The sequence below is a fragment of the Stylophora pistillata genome, chromosome 4 (genome assembly GCF_964205215.1).
Source record: "Stylophora pistillata chromosome 4, jaStyPist1.2, whole genome shotgun sequence".
Lineage (NCBI taxonomy): Eukaryota > Metazoa > Cnidaria > Anthozoa > Scleractinia > Pocilloporidae > Stylophora > Stylophora pistillata.
In genome coordinates, this window is record NC_142522.1 from 1782920 (window position 1) to 1802267 (window position 19348).

General features: G+C 39.2%; 1 protein-coding gene across 4 annotated transcripts in view; it reads left to right on the top strand.

Annotated features, from left to right (window-relative positions):
- Positions 1 to 19348, top strand: part of LOC111320559 (uncharacterized) — a 19725-nt gene continuing 377 nt past the window's right edge. The window contains exons 1-5 of one of the 4 annotated variants that reach the window (XM_088757065.1): positions 7324 to 7402; positions 8561 to 8696; positions 11792 to 11859; positions 16628 to 17012; positions 18176 to 18972. In XM_088757065.1, the coding sequence (XP_088613191.1) occupies positions 16648 to 17012; positions 18176 to 18972 (1162 nt within the window). In that variant the 5' untranslated portion in view covers positions 7324 to 7402; positions 8561 to 8696; positions 11792 to 11859; positions 16628 to 16647. Of the gene's footprint in view, positions 62 to 7323; positions 7403 to 8560; positions 8697 to 11791; positions 11860 to 16627; positions 17013 to 18175; positions 18973 to 19348 lie in introns of those variants that run through there. The other 3 variants (XM_088757064.1, XM_088757066.1, XM_088757067.1) reach the window with 3 other exon arrangements.

Genomic DNA, 19348 nt, shown 5'->3' on the forward strand with positions numbered 1-19348 from the left:
TCGTGCGCGCAAGTTTCATCCAGTTGTATATTTCCTCTTTTCCTGGCAAAGTTTGATAAAGGTAATGTAGTGGACACTAAGTAAACGAATTATTAAGATGACATTAATGATAATGATAACTTTGTAGGATTAGTTATTTATTATGTTATTAGTTAGTTATTTATTTAGTTATTAGTTAGTTATTCAGTGCACTGGACTCTGGGTTAAACCGCCCGGGTTCAAGTCCTGGCTGGGGTTTAACGTTGAGTCCTTAAGCAAGACACTTCACTCACATTGTTTCGTCTTCTCGGATAGGACGTAAAGCCGGAGGTCCCGTCTCTTAAAGGGTAAGGGGTAAGAGACGTTAATTTCCCACGCACGAGATTACTGTGTGCTGGATGTCCTCCCCTGGGGTGGGTTGGGTGGGAAAACAGCAGGTCCACATCAGCTTATACAGTTGCCAATAAATTCAACCTGCTTGAACAAATAAACATGATGATGATGATGATGATGATGATGATGACGACTCCATTTGAATCTCCGCCTTTGAGGAAACCAAATTCGCCACAAAAGGCGCGCCTACCACATTCGGCGACAAAACTGTTTACTTATTGATCTTTTCGACCACTATTACTTCAATCTAATATATTTTTTCCCAGTTAAGTGAAACTATTCGCCCCCTCTCCCCTCAAACAATGTTGCATTGTGATTCCGTGATCTTTTAGCCAACACTGAATGGATAAGGGGGTCTGTTAATGATTTAGAGTGTGGGTGTAAATGCGTGACTTGAAGTTTGCGTAACATTTCAGTTACAGTTGGCGTTTGTGCCATTTGAGCCTTGCGGATAGTTTTTCTCTCTTTGTTGCATCGTACGCTCCTTTACTGTTCACTGTTCATGTCCGGCGTCCATCCTAAGTTTACTTCTCAAGTTTTGGTTTCAAGCCACCGGCGTATAGGGACCGATATGTAAGTTGCATTCGTTTGTTCTCACTGTTGTAGCTTGCCCGATTTATGCAAGGTAGCGTTTCTCTTGATCTGATTTTATGCTTTCTGTGTGTGTTATTTACTCGCCACCGTCGTATCGTCTAGCGGCTATTTCTAGTCATAATTTTCCTTTATCTCGTTTCGAGCAAGCTCTTTCATCCTTATTTGTATATATATTGTGTGTTTGCCGTGGCACTTAGTTCATTTATTAGTTCTTTTCATTATGTTAGATTTATTTACGCTGTTAAGTCGCCACGTGTTTTAATTGAGTACAATCGATTATATAAGTCTCCTTTTTTAATTCGCCTACAGTCTACGAGATTGATTAAAGATAAGTCTCCGTAACTTATCCCCTGGCTTGGTTGCTATTTTCTCCGGTCGCGATTTTCTCGGCGCTTCATTCGGCCTTGATGTTCGCTTGCCGCTACAGTGGGAGAACTAGAACTGTTACCCTTCACATAAATAGAACTCTTCAAACATAATGTGTCAACTGATTTTAATGCTGATTTTAGGTCAACTTATGATGCCTAAATGATGGCTTTTTACAACTGTGGTCTTCTGCTACCTGTTTCTGCCAAACTACAGTTGATTCAAAGTTAATCCATGTTTTCCTCAAAAAGGAGAAAAATTAATTGTCAAAAAGTGCTGTGACCTTAGGGCATTTCCAGATGTTAGGAAACTCGTTGGTTGCAATTGACAAATTTAACAATTTCGTAGTTGATGGAGTTATAGTTCGAGAAGCACATTTCAGTAAAACGGGCACTGATTCTGTCTAACCCGATGGCCTTATTGCGCTCAACGGCATAAATCTGTTGTAAAACAAAGGAATGGCTTACGGTTCTTAACTCAAAAGAAACCGTCGCTGGTTCAGCAACATTGGGTTTCGCAAGATTTGCATAATTAAGAGATTGAGAGAATTTTTCTGCCTACAATCTTCCAACAGAAGCAAAGTAATCATTCAGGGCTGTAGCAATGGATTTGGAGTCGTTATATTGTACTCCACTTGCAATTATACACTGCGGGATGGATGAGCTAACGTTGCGTGAGGAAGCCTCATTCACCGCTTTACAAACAATGCTGGAATTGCCTTTACTTTCTTCAATTAGGTTGCAATAGTAATTTGACTTCGAGGACTTAATTTCGCGAGGCACAAAAATTTCGCAGCTTTCTATACATTCCCCAGTGGTATGTAGAGTTTGATTTCTGAGCTTTCTGAAGATGATAATTATGATCACGCATCGCTTCAGCGATTTTATTATTCATTCAAGGAGCTCTCGGTGCTTTTTAAGCGGTGCAGGAGAATCCGCAACTTCGGCAAATAATCTGTTCCAAGTCAAGACTTCGTCGTTGACATTGCTGTCAGTGTCGACAATGTGCCACGGAACACTTTTTAAGTCTTGGATCAAGGAATTTTCGTCAAATCCTTTGAATGACCGATATTCTATTGTCCTCGGTGTGGCCTTTGGGACACCAGCTTTTAGCACACAATAAATTAGTGAATGATCGCTTTTTGATAGGGACACAACGCCGCTATCAACAATTCGGTGCTGATTATTAACCAGGATCACATCTATTAACGATTTGGACTCTTCGGCGATGCGAGTTGGCTCGGTTATAATTTGAGACAAGTCCAAAGAACGCATAAAGCTATGCAGAATCTGCATATTTTGCTTGCATCCATAAGCAGGCTCCAGTAAGAGGTCAACATTCAATTTTCCTCAGATGGCCAAAGTTTTAGAATTATTAGTTTTCATTTCCTCCTTTCGCCAGAGCGAGACGCGACGGACAAGCCTTCAGAGCCACGCAGTCATAGTTACATTATAACGATGATTCAAAGCAAGAGAATACAGTTCGATTTTAGAAGTAAAGGCCGTTACTTCAAGACTATTTTTCAGGCTCCGTAAAGTTACTTGAGCAAGACCTGGGTATTATTATTTTGAACAAGCTTGCTTGGGGGTCCTATTTGCAACTTATTACTCCGGGAAAAAGCTAATTAACTCCTCGGTCAGCTGAAGAGATCATGCCCTATTAAGTCGCAGTGAGAAGGTCCCACCTTTGTTATGCTACCAACTGCCTGGTCTCCTGCGCAGAAGTCAATTAAACCTAAGATAGAACAAGTTCAGAGGCAAGTAACGAGTTGGATTTCACGTTTAAAGCCTCGCCAGATGTCGTTTAAAGAGAGATTACTTGCTGTGCTGCCTCTTTATTAATAGAGAGAAATCATGGATATTGTAGTCTAGCAGAGATTATTTCCTTTTTCCTAAATCCCTCCACCGAATGACTCATGGGGTCATGATAGTTTTCACGTACGAGATCAGAATCCAATGATTTGAATTAGATCGTTTTGAACTGTCTAGATCCCGTATTTTAAGGATTCAATCAGTTGTGGAAAAAAAAAAAAAAGTTTCCTGACGCTCAATGCTTGGCACTAAAAAAAAAAATAGGCCTTCATCAGCTCTATACCGACACTGCAGTTCACTTGCCGATGATTGGTTGCCGGTTGAAGTCTTTGCCCCATCAATATCAGCACGTGCACTCAATAAAATAAGCCCGTGCACTCAAAAATTTTAGCACGTGCTCTAAATCATATAAGCACGTGCACTCAATTATATAAGCACGTGCAATCAATCATATAAGCACGTGCACTCAATCATTTAAGCACGCGCACTCAATCATATAAACACGTGTTCTCTATCATATAAGCACGTGCACTCAATCATATAAGCGCCTGCTTGCCGAATTAGACTGCTTGACCAATGAGCCATTATACTGCAAGAGCCCTAACCCTTCTATCCTGAAATACCTGGAAGAAGGACTAAAGTATCTTTGTTTATTTCATTATTGTTATTTTGTCGGTTTCTCATCGTACAAAACTCGTAGGAGTCCGAGATAACACTGTATAACATGCGATGTATTGTTTTCACCCTTTTGGTGCACGATGGCTATCTGGCTAATCAGGGTTTTTGTCGGCGTTCGGTCACTCTGCCTCCTTGGCGTTTCAAAATTAAACTGCGTTCATTTCACGGAAGAATTACACAGGCTTAGCGTAGTTGAAGGGAGAGAAAAGAGAAAAAAAATGAAAACAACAGCTTCAGAAAGCTTGAAAACGTTCCTAATTTTTTCATTTCTTTTTAACATGATTAACATTTTTTCTTTTTGGTATTGAGTACTCGATGCAGTTACACGCGACGGACGGAATTTTTTAAATCCTTGTGCTCAATAACAGGTGCATGGAAAATACTAAGATTGAAATTACTCATCACACACTCCTACCCAAACATTATTCAGTTTCCTCTTGTGGCACACCCACATGGTTTGTCGTTTACTGGGGATCTCTCTACACTATTCAATTACAACCTGAAAAATGCTCGATCATAAAATTTAAAACTATGACAAAATGTTACTACTAGGTGATCAAAAAGCTTTATTCGAAATTTTCCAAATCGGTTTTTCAATTTTTATTAATTAACTTTCAATTGGTGAGCCCTTCGAATTCCCTGTCAAGTTGGCCTCTAGTGCGCCAAACACGTTTGCCGGTAGCTGCACTATAGAAATTGAGACCTAACAAGAATGATTTTGTTTACAAATTTCCTGATGTTCTTCGTCAGACAGCACGCTATTTGAATTGAAAGTAATAGATAAAGCCAGGAGCCCGTTATCATGGGCTCCCAATAAAGCTGACAGAAAAGAAAAATCTTGGAAACTCTTTTGTGACATTTTCATGTTAGACATAAACGTCTTTATGAACAAAGGGGCACAAAAAAAATTATCCTCCGTTGCAGCATGATTTTGTCCTCTTTTATGAATGAAACAGGCTTCCCAACACTGACCATTAAACAAAAGTCGATTGACGATAAAGAGATTCCAAACGGTGTGTGGGAACGAGAACGAATATTGCGTGACTGAGTAAGTTTGGCTGATTTAAAGACGTAGCTAGATGCGCAGGCCACAAAAATGCTCTGTCAACGGGTTGCTATCCAGTAGCTACTCGTTGACTTGCGGCGTCCCTCAAGGGACCATCCTCGGTCCATTATTGTTCTTATTATATATCAACGATCTTCCAAATTGCTTATCAAATTGTAAACCGAGAATGTATGCCGATGACACGCACCTCACATATGCGGGAAGCAATCTTGAGAACGTTCAGTTTTGTCTAAATGAAGACCTAGAAAACGTCTTCAACTGGCTACAAGCGAACAAACTCACGTTGAACATGACTAAATGAATGAATGAATACCTTTATTTAAGTGTCAGACTAAAATAGCAGTACATAACCACTAAATGGGGACACTACAAAATAAATTAAAAATGACTAAATCCATATATTAATTAAAGTTAAAATGCTAATTGAGCTAAAAATACTAAGATTGGTTAACATGCTAAAATATTTACAATATGTACAAGATAAAATTTACATTAAAAACTTTTTTACATTAAGTACTGCATAAAATACAGTTGGTACAGTAATTATCGGTCAGTAAAGTATTTAGATCAATCTTACAGATATTTATCTTGAAAGATGATAATGTTGGCAGATCTCTAATGTTCTTAGGTACAATATTCCATAACTTAGGTCCAGTATATCTGATAGAGTGCTTACCATATGTTGCTGTATTAAATCTAGGAATAACAAATTCTTTGCTACGTAGGGCATATTTCGTATCAGACCTCCGAAATAGGTCAGCAATGTACTTAGGACATATATTATTCTTGACCTTGTACATGAGAGTAGCCATGTCCTGTAACCTTCTGTTATGTAAAGTACATAGATTAGCCATACCCAATAGTGTGTTATAACTTGACGTTTTGTCGCAATAGATGGCTCTGAGTGCCCTTTCCTGTATGCGTTCGAGTTTTCTGCTGTCACTAGCACGACAGAAGTGCCAAACAAGATGAGAGTAAGTTAAATAAGGAAGAATGGCAGCTTTAAACAATTGCAACTTGGTGCTAGTAGGTATTAAGTTTCTGAGTCTCATTAAGACTCCTACACGTTGGCTGCTTTTCTTACAGATTGTAGTAATATGTTCAGCAAATCGGAGATCATTGTCTATTGATACTCCAAGCAATTTCAGGCAGGCAGTTGATTTAACTTCTACGTCTCCAATAACAATTCTCATACTATGATCACATTTATTACCAAGTGTTAAGGTTCGATACTTGTCGAAGTTTCCTTTAAGGAAGTTGGAACTGTACCAGTTGGAAGCTACTTCAGCACTTACTGTCAGATTAGCATGAACATCAGCTAGATTACTGCTCATATCATAAAACTGGTGGTCATCTGCATACATATTAAGGTTTGTATTAATGTCATAAGTTAGATCATTCTGAAAAATGTTCCATAATAACGGCCCAAATGCAGATCCCTGAGGGCATCCCCTTGACACCCTCTCCCAGGAGCTCACTACTGGTCCCAGTTTAACTCTGTTGAAGCGATCAGTAAAATATGAGTTCAGCAGTCTGATACTGTTGTCGTTAACACCATAAGCCTTTAGTTTAGCCGAATTCATGCTAATAGGGTCGAGGCAGAGACTGAATACTCTCACAGCTTCACCAACAATTAGAATGAACAATACTCAAGTGAGCCAGGTTACAGCTACAAAATCGCTTGGTGTAATAATAGACGATAAACTCGATTGGCATAGTCACATCGAAGAACTAACGAAAAAGATCGCCTCTGGTATCGGGGCCTTAAAGCGAATTAGGCACTTGATCCCAGCATCAACCTTACATCTCATCTACCAAGCTTTAGTAAAACGTCACTTTGATTACTGTGACATTGTTTGGGGTAGCTGTGGGAAAACGCTACGAGACAAACTGCAGAAATTGCAGAATAGAGCAGCCCGTGTGTTGACATTCTCTAACTATGATGCTGATGCAACTGAGCTACTCGAGTTTTTAGAGTGGAAAAATCTTGCACGCCAGCAGGAAATCCATAAAACCACCATGATGTTTAGATGTCTGCACGGGCTAGCTCCAAGGTATCTATATTCAAAGTTTACGTGGCGTGACTCTGCTTATGACCTCAGGGACTCTGAAAATAAGCTTAATGTTCCACTACCGCGCACTAATTATTGCAGAAAAAGCTTTAGCTACGCGATATAAGGAACACAGATTCTCTGGGGTTATTTAAACGTAAGATCAATGACATTCTTTAAGTCTAACGCACGGCATTCACGGAAAACAGCTTTAGTGTTATAGTATATAGTTTTAATTTTAAATATCTTAGCGTATGTGATATGTATGTTTATAGGCTGATGAATTGATCGTGTCTAAATAAAGATTACAATACAATACAATACAATACAATACAATGCTATCAAAGAATTTCGTCATTTCATTTGCATGCCAGCCACCGTTCTTTCTAACGTCTCGGTCTGCAGGGCGTTGGAGTAGATCTCTTCGTGTTGAGAGAAATCGAGCCAGCTAAAAAAATCTAAAGGTATGTAACAGACCCATTGCTTTTCATTTACTGTCAATAACAGGTAACGACATGATATGTAATTTTGTGTCAATAAACACGAGGGAATTTTCAAAGACAGCTTAATTTCACGAGCCCGTAGGGCTCAATGAAACGTTTTGCAAAGGAATCGAACTAACTACCTTGAAAACACTTTTATCGATGTTTGTTCGCAATCTTCTTAGATTGAACAAGCCGTCAATGTACAAAGACACAACTTTTCTAGGTGAAGATTCTATAAGGTGGTGAAACTGTTTTTACTGCCTGTAAAATGTTTATTAATGGACCGCTTTGAATATACTTGTGCCTTGTTGCTGCACTCATATTTACTATCGCTTGTAACTCATACAGACTGAAAATATAAAATATTTTGGGATCCTTCCCGTCCTAAACATTGATTGCAACTAACTTGATCGCAAAGTGAACTCAACTTCAACCTCGTTCTATTCAATTCAATCCTCACGTATTACTAAGCATGGCATGCAATAATGTCATTATCCTCCGCCCCTGCTGCAGGGGAAGCCTAATCGGTTGTCTCAAAACATCTAATCCTCCAGTCCGTTCGTCCATCCGGAATATCTAATACCTCGTAGATAGCCCTGTACTCCTTCGTCCTGAAAGGACTGAAATTGAGGTCATTTTCTTTTTCTAACTGAAACTCAGAAAATAGCGACTAGTCAAAGAAAAATCAGTTGCCTAGTTTTGAAAGCGGACGTGGTTTGAATTTTAATCTATACTGACATTAAAATTGGATGCTACATGATGAAATTCAATGCGCATTCGCCATTTCTGCGTTCATTCCCACTTCCATAGGAAGTGAAGTTCTTTTTTTTAGTTACAAATTGTTTAATTCTTCACCAATAGTTTGGTGAAATAAGCGTTAACTATGTAAGAAAGTCTATCTTTACGTTATTCAAGTATACCTCAACTCGATTTATTATATTAAGGATAATGCTTTCTTTATATCCAAAACAGAGGTTCTCTAGGCCGAGAAAGAGTGATTAGATAGCGGAAAAAGAATCCATATTAAGTCTGCTCTTTTTCAATAAATATCCTTTCATCTTTTTTGACAGTTGACCAGCAATAAGCAATAGAAGCCTTTTTGGGAATAAACATGGTTTGGAGTTATTTTTTTTTTAGGTTGCTCGCACCAACCAGATTCGTCAGGGTGTGTTGCTCGTACCGATCAGATAACACAGAAAGGGAGACTGAATTTTGACCCACAGAAAAAGGTTTATTTGCCTCGCGATTTACTCATTCTACGAAGGTTGAAAAGGTCAGTAATTTGTATTTACCTTCCGCTTCGTCTGCCATATTGGATATTCATCTCCTTTGTGTAAAGAAACTATCCATGGTCTACCTTTTCGTGTTAAACGGTATTTTTCCGTACTAGCCACATCTTTACATGTCGGGTTCCAAATATGCTTAGTAAGCTCAGTTACGTTTCTATAGCGTTCATTACAGAATGAGCAAATGTGATTTCTATATCTTAATTTAAATGTAGTGTCACAAAGTCCGATATAACAAGGGAAACATATATCGGACTTTGTGACACTCCATTTAAATTAAGATATCGAAATCACATTTGCTCATTCCGTAATGAACGTTATAGAAACGTAACTGAGCTTAGTAAGCATATTTGGAACCTGAAAGACCGGAACATCCAGTACAACATCAAATGGCGCAAAATAAAACTGGCAAGATCTTACTCGAACGTCACCAAGAATTGTAATTTGTGTTTGTGGGAGAAGTATTTTATTTTGTTTTAACCCGAAATGTCAACCTTAAACAGCGGAAAGGAATTAGCATCGTCCTGTAGACACTCTGGGAAATTTCTGCTAAAAATGTCATTACCTTATTAGCGCGCTCCGCGCTACACAGCACACGTTTTTTCAAATAACTTTGAATGTACTGACCGATTTAGTTTAGGGTCTCGGCTTATAGCTGAGTTCGGCTCATAAACGAATAAATAGAATAAATAGGTTAAGACTGAAATGCGACAGATTTACGAGGTTCGACCATCAATTTCGCCATGAAAGCAAAATAACATTACAGAAATATTCCTTTTTAGCCCGTTATTGCTGTCAGTTTCACTTAACACGTCGGGAAAGTCTATTTACTTTTCGAAAAGCTTAAGTATACATTGTAAACTCCTGCTCCACGTATATACACGCTCAGTTCCAACTCAGCTTTACCATAACAACACCTCGTTTCATCACCTTCAAACAATGCTAATTGCTTCAATTGTATCTCCGTTGTCTCTGAACGGACACAAAGCGAAATTTTATAACTCCCTTTTGGGAATTCGTCAATTCAGATCTTAAGAGACCGAAGCTGGCGGTTAGCTTTTGCAACCTCATTCCGCCTGCAAAGCATCATGGATACCCTACTTTTCCCGGGCGACGCATTACAATGGGCGCGATTCCGTAATGACCGATTTTCAGGCAGTTGATTGATGATTGCTTCTGATGGAGCATGAAACTCTAGGTAGCAATTAAGTGTCTTGGACCAACTAACCCAACTCGTTGCTGATAATATTATTATATACATATAAATGTGAGGGTAGAGTCTGCCTTGGCATAAAGTGCTCAATGCTGTGTTGGCAAAGCTGGGTATATATTCGTTGAAGAATCAATGAGGACGCATCGATTCTCTGTTACTCTGAGTTTCGCGCCGAAGCGCTCGTCAGACAGAATTTTATTCAATAAAGAACATACCTCCTTATATATAGTAGTTAATTAATTCGCTGGTGCGATGAAATAAATAAATAAATATTCTCTGAGGCTATTGTTGGCGGCTTGTGAAATTTGATAAGTAAAATTTATTCTCGTGGCGGCATTTAGAAATAAGATCTGTTCTTTTGCTTAGTAAAAACGACTTCTTAGCTCTAATTAGATAAAGTTTCTCTGTGAGGCACAAGTGGCACCGCTTGCTTTTGTTGTTGTAGACCGGAGCGGTCGCTAAAATACTCCAGTTACGTATGGTGCACGATCCTCACAGTAGAGAGCGCTATTTATGCAATAGCGAAAATCAGACCTGAAAAAAAAGTCAGGCCTGTACGGGATTCGAACCACTGACCTCTGTGATACTAGTGCAGCCCTCTAACAATTGAGCTAAAAAGCCAACTGGGAGCAGGTTGTTCAGTTGATTCGTAATAAACCCGTGATGATAAATCAGATATGATGAATAATCAATGGCTGGAGTAAACCCTACGGTTTACGGATGAGTAATCAATGGCTGGAGTGAACCCTACTGGCTCATGCAGTTTTGTTAGTCTTTGAAAAATTTTACTCGTGCTTATTTTTTCCAAATTGCACGAGAAAAATCATGTGATTACCTATACAAACGCTCAATACTCCTCCTTGGCACTAGAGAAAACCGAGCCTTCATCAGCTCTAGACCGACACTGCATTTCACTTGCCGATGATTAGGTTGCCGGTTGAAGTCTTTGTCCCATCATCAAAGAATATAAATTTATCATTTGGTCAACAAACACGGAAATTCGAGCTACGTTATACGCCATCTTTCTCAACCGAGGAACACGTTTTTAGCGATTTTCAAATTACGTGCTATTTTCCTCTGCACGTGCAGTAACATATATGCTTGGAAGCGTCGATCATTATTTTGTTTCAATTATAGTGGGTTGTTTCATTATTCATATATATTAAGTTAGTTAATCGGCTATTAGTTTTTTTTTTTGATAGATTCTCTACATTAGGTTCGTAGTTGAAACTAGCCTGAACCTTTCATCTTTATTAGATCTCTGTTTCTTTTAGCAATTTGTTTGTCTCAACCGAATGACTCTCAATAACTGCAAGGAGTTATTCTTAGTTATATTTTTTGTATTATCCTGATTTATGACTTTCAGGCAGGACTCTATGAGAAACAAGTTCGTATCAGTTACTTTCCTATCCCACAAGTGGTTGAAAACAGATCATGGAAGTATCAAAAGTTACGAGGCATTTTTGCTTTTGACAATCGAAATTTGTTTGCACTGATGTAATATGTCAAACAATGGCAAAACCATCATCGATACGGTTACATGCGTAATTCGGTTTGGAACGTTTGAAGAAAGAAAGAGCAGTCATCTAGATCGATATGCAACTAGAACTATTCTAAAACTTTGTCTGCCCTTCCATTAACAATCCTGTTTTTTCCACTAAATGTAAACCGACTGCATTTGCGTCTCAGGGGGTAAGAGCTACTGATCATTTAAAAACGATTTTTTTGGTGACTGGAAATCAGTTTACGGTAATGTTGAGCATTTATCTACTTTGAATTAACCATTCATAACCGCGCGCACAAGAGGGAGGTATAAATTAACTCGTTCTGATTGGTGCGTAACATTTACTTACTTTTGTTTCCGCTCAGTGTTGTTTCGTGCTCGCAAGTTTCATCCAGTTGCATATTTCTTCTTCTCCTGGCAAAGTTTGATAAAGGTAATGTAGTGGACACTAAGTAAACGAATTATTAAGATGACATTAATGATAATGATAACTTTGTAGGATTAGTTATTTATCATCTTAGTCCACGACTCCATTTGAATCTCCGCCTTTGAGGAAACCAAATTCGCCACAAAAGGCGCGCCTACTACATTCGGCGACAAAACTGTTTACATATTGATCTTTTCGACCACTGTTACTTCAATCTAATATATTTTTCCCCAGTTAAGTAAACCTATTCGCCCCCTCTCCCCTCAAACAATGTTGCATTGTGATTCCGTGATCTTTTAGCCAACACTGAATGGATAAGGGGGTCTGTTAATGATTTAGAGTGTGGGAAAATTAGGACTGTTACCCTTCACATAAATAGAACTCTTCAAACATAATGTGTCAACTGATTTAAACGCTGATTTTAGGTCAACTTATGTCTAAATGATGGCTTTTTACAACTGTGGTCTTCTGCTGACTGTTTCTGCCAAACTACAGTTGATTCAAAGTTAATCCATGTTTTCCTCAAAGAGGAGATAAATTAACTGTCACTGCGATGAAGCGTGGGCTTATTTCGTGTTGCCATCCATTTAGTGGAGTATGCTACCAACCAAACCCAGGGGATTCGGGATCATCTATTTTCATTCTTTTCACAGTTGTTACAGTGTTTCCTTCATTCAAAATAATCCGAAACTTTGTCTGGACAGAAAAGCTACAGTTTCTTTTTCTATGGAGTCCCCAGGGTGGACGAGGGTAGTGTTTTCCAAATAGCCTCTATGATATGAACTGATCTGTCTTTTCCCGCCAAGAATTGGTATGGAAATGTTTTATTTTGGTTGTCGGTGGAGTGATTTTGAGCTTTTTAAGTGTAGTCGCAAAATTTCAAGCTAAGGTCCTTTTTTCCTCGATGGTTTATAAGTGCAGTATTTTCCTGTCGCTCTACTGCGAAGGTTTGTAAGTTCAAGAGTTATAGGCGATGTTTCCCACTGGAGCGCTAAATGCGCCTTTACCGTTAGTGTCAGCAAACCTTCTCTATGTTTTCTAAATGACTGACTTTACTCGGCGGCTGCATTCTGGGAGAACACGTTGTAATCAATGATGATCGTCTAGATCAGGAAGGGAAAAACAACGGGAAACAGAAGAAGCAAAAAAATCATTGAAAAGTATATATCTTTCAAACTCGAAACAATTTAACGAAATCATTTAGGGAACAAACTTTGCATAATTTGCTGAAAAACCTGTGATATTGATCATCCAGATCAAGACATCTGAACAAAAGAACAGTTGAAGTTCATTTATTTGTTTAAGCAGGTTGATTAATTGGCAGCTGTAATAGCTGATGTGGACCTGCTGTCCTAACCCACCCATCCCACAGTAATCTCGTGTGTGGGAAATTAACGTCTCCTGCCCCAACCCTGCAGGAGACGGGACCTCCATTTATTCGTCCCTATCCGAGAAGACTAGAATACCTAACCATTTCTTGATGTTATAGAAAGGTAGCAAGTTCTTCTCAATTATTTTAAGACCTTGAGTGTTGGTCCGGCCGGGGCTCGAACCCTCGACCTCTTGCACTACAGTCCAGCGGTCTATCCATTGAGCTAACCGGGAGGCGGTCAACAGCATTTCTGACGCCCGGTTCTATATTTTTAACGACCAAGTCTGGCATTCTGTTTCGACTGTTCAAGAGGCGTGCAGTTTCTGTTTTTCCTGGAGGGGGGAATCGAATGAATTTCCTCTATCGTGATATTGGGTGGGTTCCTTGTTCAGTATTCACTTATCTAAAAGTTTTTCAGTCAATAAACAGAAGTTTCGTATGAGCATGAGTTTCTTTGTGTTCTGTATATAATGGTTGTTTGCCCCTTTGGAGAATGCACTGAAGCAGAAAAAAACAAAGGGGAGTCAAAGAGAACTCAAGGCAATATCTCGAAAAAACAAATTTAATTATAAGCTTTTTATAAATACGAAATGTGGACCAGAAATGATTGGGTAGCCTTGACAGTTGAGGATTTTTTTTTATTTTGACGGCTGACGGTTAGTTTTTAAGGCCTTTGACGGTTGACAGTTAAATTCCAGGGCTTTTGACGGGTTATCATTATCATCATCATCTTTTAATCGCCTTATTTTAACAATAAAAATATTTAATTACAGCGATATCAGTTAGAAAGCGAGGACACCAAAGAAGCCACCAGGCGTATGGGAGAGCCATTTCACTTACAATAATAAATCAAGTAACTGAAAAAGTGCTGCGAACGTGCAGCTTGGCCAATTCAGTGATTATTTAAGTAAAAACTCTTAAAAATTTCGTTTTAAAGCTGAGAAAGTTTGACGAACGAGTGACTGAAATAGGGAGAGAGTTCCAAATTTTAGGACCTTGGTAGAGAATTGTAAATTGCCTGAGATTTGTACGGCACAAATGCGTTCGATAATTACTGGGTTGATGTTTAAAGACATGTCTCTTTCAGTTGAGATAAGTATTACGTTTTCCTGTTTTCAGCATGAAAATATAAACCAATCACCTCCCTTTAACCCAAAAATATACACGGATACATGTACTTGTCCGCGGACATTATCTGTTCCGAGATGCAAACAGTTTTCCGACTGAGAGCTTCGCTCGATGAGAACTGTGAACTAACAGAGACAGGTTGCGTCTAAGAAAAAAGTATGTGCATTTTTAGCGCCAAATGGAGGATACCGTGTTTATTATCCATCAAATATTTTTGTAACACGCTGAAAAAATGTTTAAGAACAGCTCACCATTTGCTGCGTGGGATGTTTAAAATCAATGAAGAAACAAACGTGTCCCTTCTCCTGGAACTTCTGGTGGATATGAGATTTGCGAATTGGGGAATATCAGCTGTGACATTCGGCCACGTGATGCGTTTAGACCGATCGCGCGTAAGCAAACATGATTGATGGACAAGAGTTGGTATTCTCTTGTTGATGGTTTATGATGATTATTACGTAAATATCTTGCACACTTCTACGATACAATTTCATTTGATTGTTATTTGTTATGTTTGTATCTCGCACACCTTACGGTTTCCCTTCATTGGATTGTTACCTAAGCATTCTCGCGCACTTGTAGGATTGTCTTTCATTTGATTATTGTCTAGGTAACTCTACTACTTTTAGGATTCTCTTTCATCTGATTGTTGCGTGACTATCTCCTGCAATTTTAAGATTCTCTTTCATGAGATTGCTACGTTAGTATCTAGCGCAACTTTGGGATTCTCCGTCATTCGATCGTTATATTAGCCATCTCGCACACCTTTGCAAAATGTAGCACTCTCCTTCCTTCGCAAGTTCCATTAGTATCTCGCGCACTTAGGGATTCTTTTTATTCGATTGTTATGTTGATATTTGGCACACCTTTAGAATTCTCCTTTATTCGATTGTCACTTTAGTATCTGGCGCACATTAAGGATTTCTCTTTTCGTTAGTATTTTGCGCGCCTTTAAGATTCTTTCTCACCCAGCGATTATTAGGTCAGTATCTTGCGCATTTTTAGGATTCTTGCTGATTCGATTGGAACGTTAGTCTTTAATTCAACGCGAGTACTTTAAACTGACTTAGATGAAAGATAAAAACGTTGTTGATCTCGAGGAAACATTCGTATGCTGGGGAAAACTCCAAAAGAAGTAGAAAGAATGAAAATAGGAGATAGGAGATCTATTATGGCTCCAACCATGAGTGTAAGTAAACATTTTCGACACTGTTGACATTTTCCGAGACATTTAACATCAGATGATAAAATCATGATCTCAGTTGTGATGTTGTTGAACGGCAGGAATGGCGTGTAATGGCGTGAACGAAGACAACTTTATAATGAAGTCAGCTATTTTTAATGTTAGAGTATCAAGTTCAAAGCATAAATATATTCAAAACACCGGTGTTAAAAGCGAAAATTGGAGAGAAGGACGATAAACTGAGCATTTTTGGAAATCTGGAGACTAATTTACCATTCTAAAAGATTCTTCCAAATCTAAAACTTAAGGTCGTAAGCGGCTAAAATATATTTATTTGCACTTTTGACGGTAAAAGTCTATCTTTTTTATGGTTGAATGTTAAATTTAAGCCCTTTGACAGCTGACGATTAAACACCACTCAGACCCCAAACTGGTTTTTTAGAAAGGCTCGCGAGGTTGTTGTTGTGAAAAAGTTGCGAATTTTTTCCCCTGTTTTTCGCGTAGAAGCTGAGGAGAGGAGAGGTACTTTGACCTCTGATCATTGGCGATAAGTCGATATTTTCCGCAGCTGGGTGAAATATTATAAATGCAATGAAGGTTCATGCACTCCTTAAAATTCGTCATATGGTATTTACTTAAGAAAACACGTCAACGAATGGACTGATTTATTTCGTTTTATGATTGTTCAGCCGTTGTTGAGTTAATACATATTGCTACACAACAAAGTGATCATTTTCAATTTTTTTTCCGAATAACGAAGAAACAAATTCTAACTAGAAAACAGTAACATGGTTTTTATTAAGTCGTCAAATGCTACGTGAAGTGAAAAATCCTATTAATAAAGGATGGAAGTTTTTGGTCTTGTGTCGGTGCGGGAAATACACGATAATTTGGTTTTATCAACTGATTTAATAATTTGAAGTGATCAACGTAAAGTCACAACAAAGCTGACGTTTCGAGCGTCGGCCCTTCATCAGAGCAAGTGACGAAGGGCTAATGGATGAAAAGTCAGCGTTCTAGTTTCCCTCTGGAAACTCTTATTAGCCTTGTCAAGTAGAAGTGATATCCAAGTTTGGTTTTGTTTTGGTCAGTAGGTCTTAGTGGTAACGTCATGAAAAACAACCGGAAACTATTCCTTTCCTGTGCTTTGATCCTGGTGCTTCTGCCGTGTCTCTTTGGCCTCCGCCCTCTGAAAAGGACACGTCCAAAATATAAAGTTTTAATCCTCGGAGCCGGTTCTGCTGGTATTACAGCAGCTAAGACGCTGTACGATAATGGTATCAAGAACTTTCTCGTGTTAGAGGCTCAAGATTACATTGGAGGTCGAATGAAGTCAGTGCCCTTTGCTGGTATGAAGGTAGAGGAAGGAGCGAACTGGATCCACTACGTGGAAGAGGAAGATAATCCCCTTAATCGATTGAACAAAAAGTACGACTTGAGGGGACATCTGTCCAATTACAGCGATTTCTGCATGCGGTAAGTTAACTCGTAGCAAGAGAACATGACCTTGATATTCTTTTGCTCGTAGTTATTATCATTATCATTATTATTCATATTATTACAGATTCTAGACACGAGTGTCTGGTACTGTACATGTCGTTTAAGGTTCCATCACAATGTTCCGTTTATCGTCTCAGTGGCCTTCCTCGCTAGAATGTCCAACCAAGGACAATTAACTTCCACAACCAGGACCTTCCTCGCCTTGAAATCTATTTGCGCATTGTTTGACTCATACATCGACTTAGGCTCCATCCATGAGCACCACGGATAAACAGAGTCGACAAGCTTCACGTCCCTCCAAGGACGGCCCGGTAGCACGTGAGCATGGCTTTCTGTCTCCTTTTTACGTATTTTGCACATGGCTTATTTGTTCTGACTTACTGGTCCCAAAGACAGAGTAGAGTTGGATTGGCAAGAACTGTTCGTAAAGCTCGATTATGCTTGCCATGCCTTGCTCAAAAGATTATAATAATAATAATAATAATAAATTTCTATAGCGCATTTCCATGTAAATGCTCTAATGCGCTTTACAACACTGTATAGGGGACTTTCCCAGACTGCCGGCGGCAATTTACAATAAATAAAGAAGAAATTTAACAGATGCTCCTCCCCCATTCCCAGTAACCAGGCCAGACCACATCACAGTAATCTCGTGATGTGGGTACTTTAACGTCCCCTGCGGAAATTAACTAATTAATAGGTGCAGGAGACGGGACCTCCGGCTTTACGTCCTATCCGAGAAGACGAAGCAATGTGAGTGAAGCGTCTTGCTTAAGGACACAACGTCAAGCCCCAGCCAGGACTTGAACCCGGGCCATCTGACCCAGGGTCCAGCGCACTGACCACTGGACTACTCACGCCTCACAAAGAAGACTAGATTAGCTTCGTAGATCCAGCTTCGTTATATTATCCTTATATTCGTTATATATCCAGCTTCGATATATTAGCTTCGTATATCCATTCGAAGATTAGCTTCGTATATCCAGCTGGCCGATATATCATCAACAATATTATCGTCACCATCAATTTTGATATCAGTAATGAAAACTATGCGTTACAGCCTTGCTCCAGTTATCTTAGCCAAAATTCTTGCTATTTTAATAAATCTATGTTAATGATCAAATAATTTTCCTCCACAGAGACGACTTCGGTAACGACATCACTGATTTGAAAACTTTCCATCGATGGGAGAAAGTTCGTGACGAACTGTTTGCAGAGGGGGAGAGAAGAGATGGAGCAGACACCCCACCCAGAGACATGCCTGCTTCTGTTTACCTGAAGATGCGCGGATGGCGTTCAGATTCCCCGATGAAGAGGACCTTCTCCTGGTTCGACATTGATTTCGAGTACGGCGGAGATGAAACCGTCACTTCCCTTAATAACATGGGATTTCCGGGTGAGGACTTCTTCATCACTGACCAAAGAGGCTACTGGACCCTCTTCAGTGACTTCTACAAGCGGTTTAGGAAAAGGATTTTGCTAAACAAGCCTGTCTCCAAGATCAGCTACTCCAACAACAGCGTTACAGTCACTACAACTGATGGAGATGAGTTCATTGCAGAATACGCGCTGTCAACCTTCAGTTCCGGAGTGCTGGGCAGTGGCCTGGTTGAGTTTGACCCTCCCTTCCCCAAATGGAAGTTGGAAGTGATATATCGTTTCCGTCCAGTTTACTTCACTAAGATTTTTTTGAAGTTTCCGCGCGATTTCTGGGATGATCATGAGTGGATAATGCACGCTTCCGAGAAAAAGGGCGAGTTTCCAACTTTCTACGACCTGGATCGACCCGGTTTCTTCCCTGGCACAGGTGTCTTGTTCACATCGGTGACTGGCGATGCCTCGCTCAGAATTGAAGCACAAGACGATTCCAAAACGATGATAGAAGTGATGGCCACTTTGAGGAAAATTTACGGAGAAAACATTCCTAATGCTACAGGTGAGGAGTGAATCTTATCATTTTATTTAGAAATCAATAAATGACTTGATTCTTATCGGAAAGTAAGATGAGTTATTGCTGACAAATTGAGGGAAAGTGTTGCAGGAGAGGCAGATTCTATTTCAGTTTTCTTTTTGCTTTAAAGTGGAAACGAAAGTCTGTCTTTCCAGACGTCCACACCGTGGATTTTTGCTAATTTTTCTCCATTTTGGAGAGCCGTTTTAGCTGATAGAACTTATTTACGCCGGTTTTGTTGTAAGATAGATATTTCTGTCGTCAAAAAATTCAAAATCTGTTTCATGCTTACAATATTCGAAAGTTTAGCCGTAGTCTCTGCCAAGTAACGAATTTTTATTTTTTTTTACTAGAGACACTT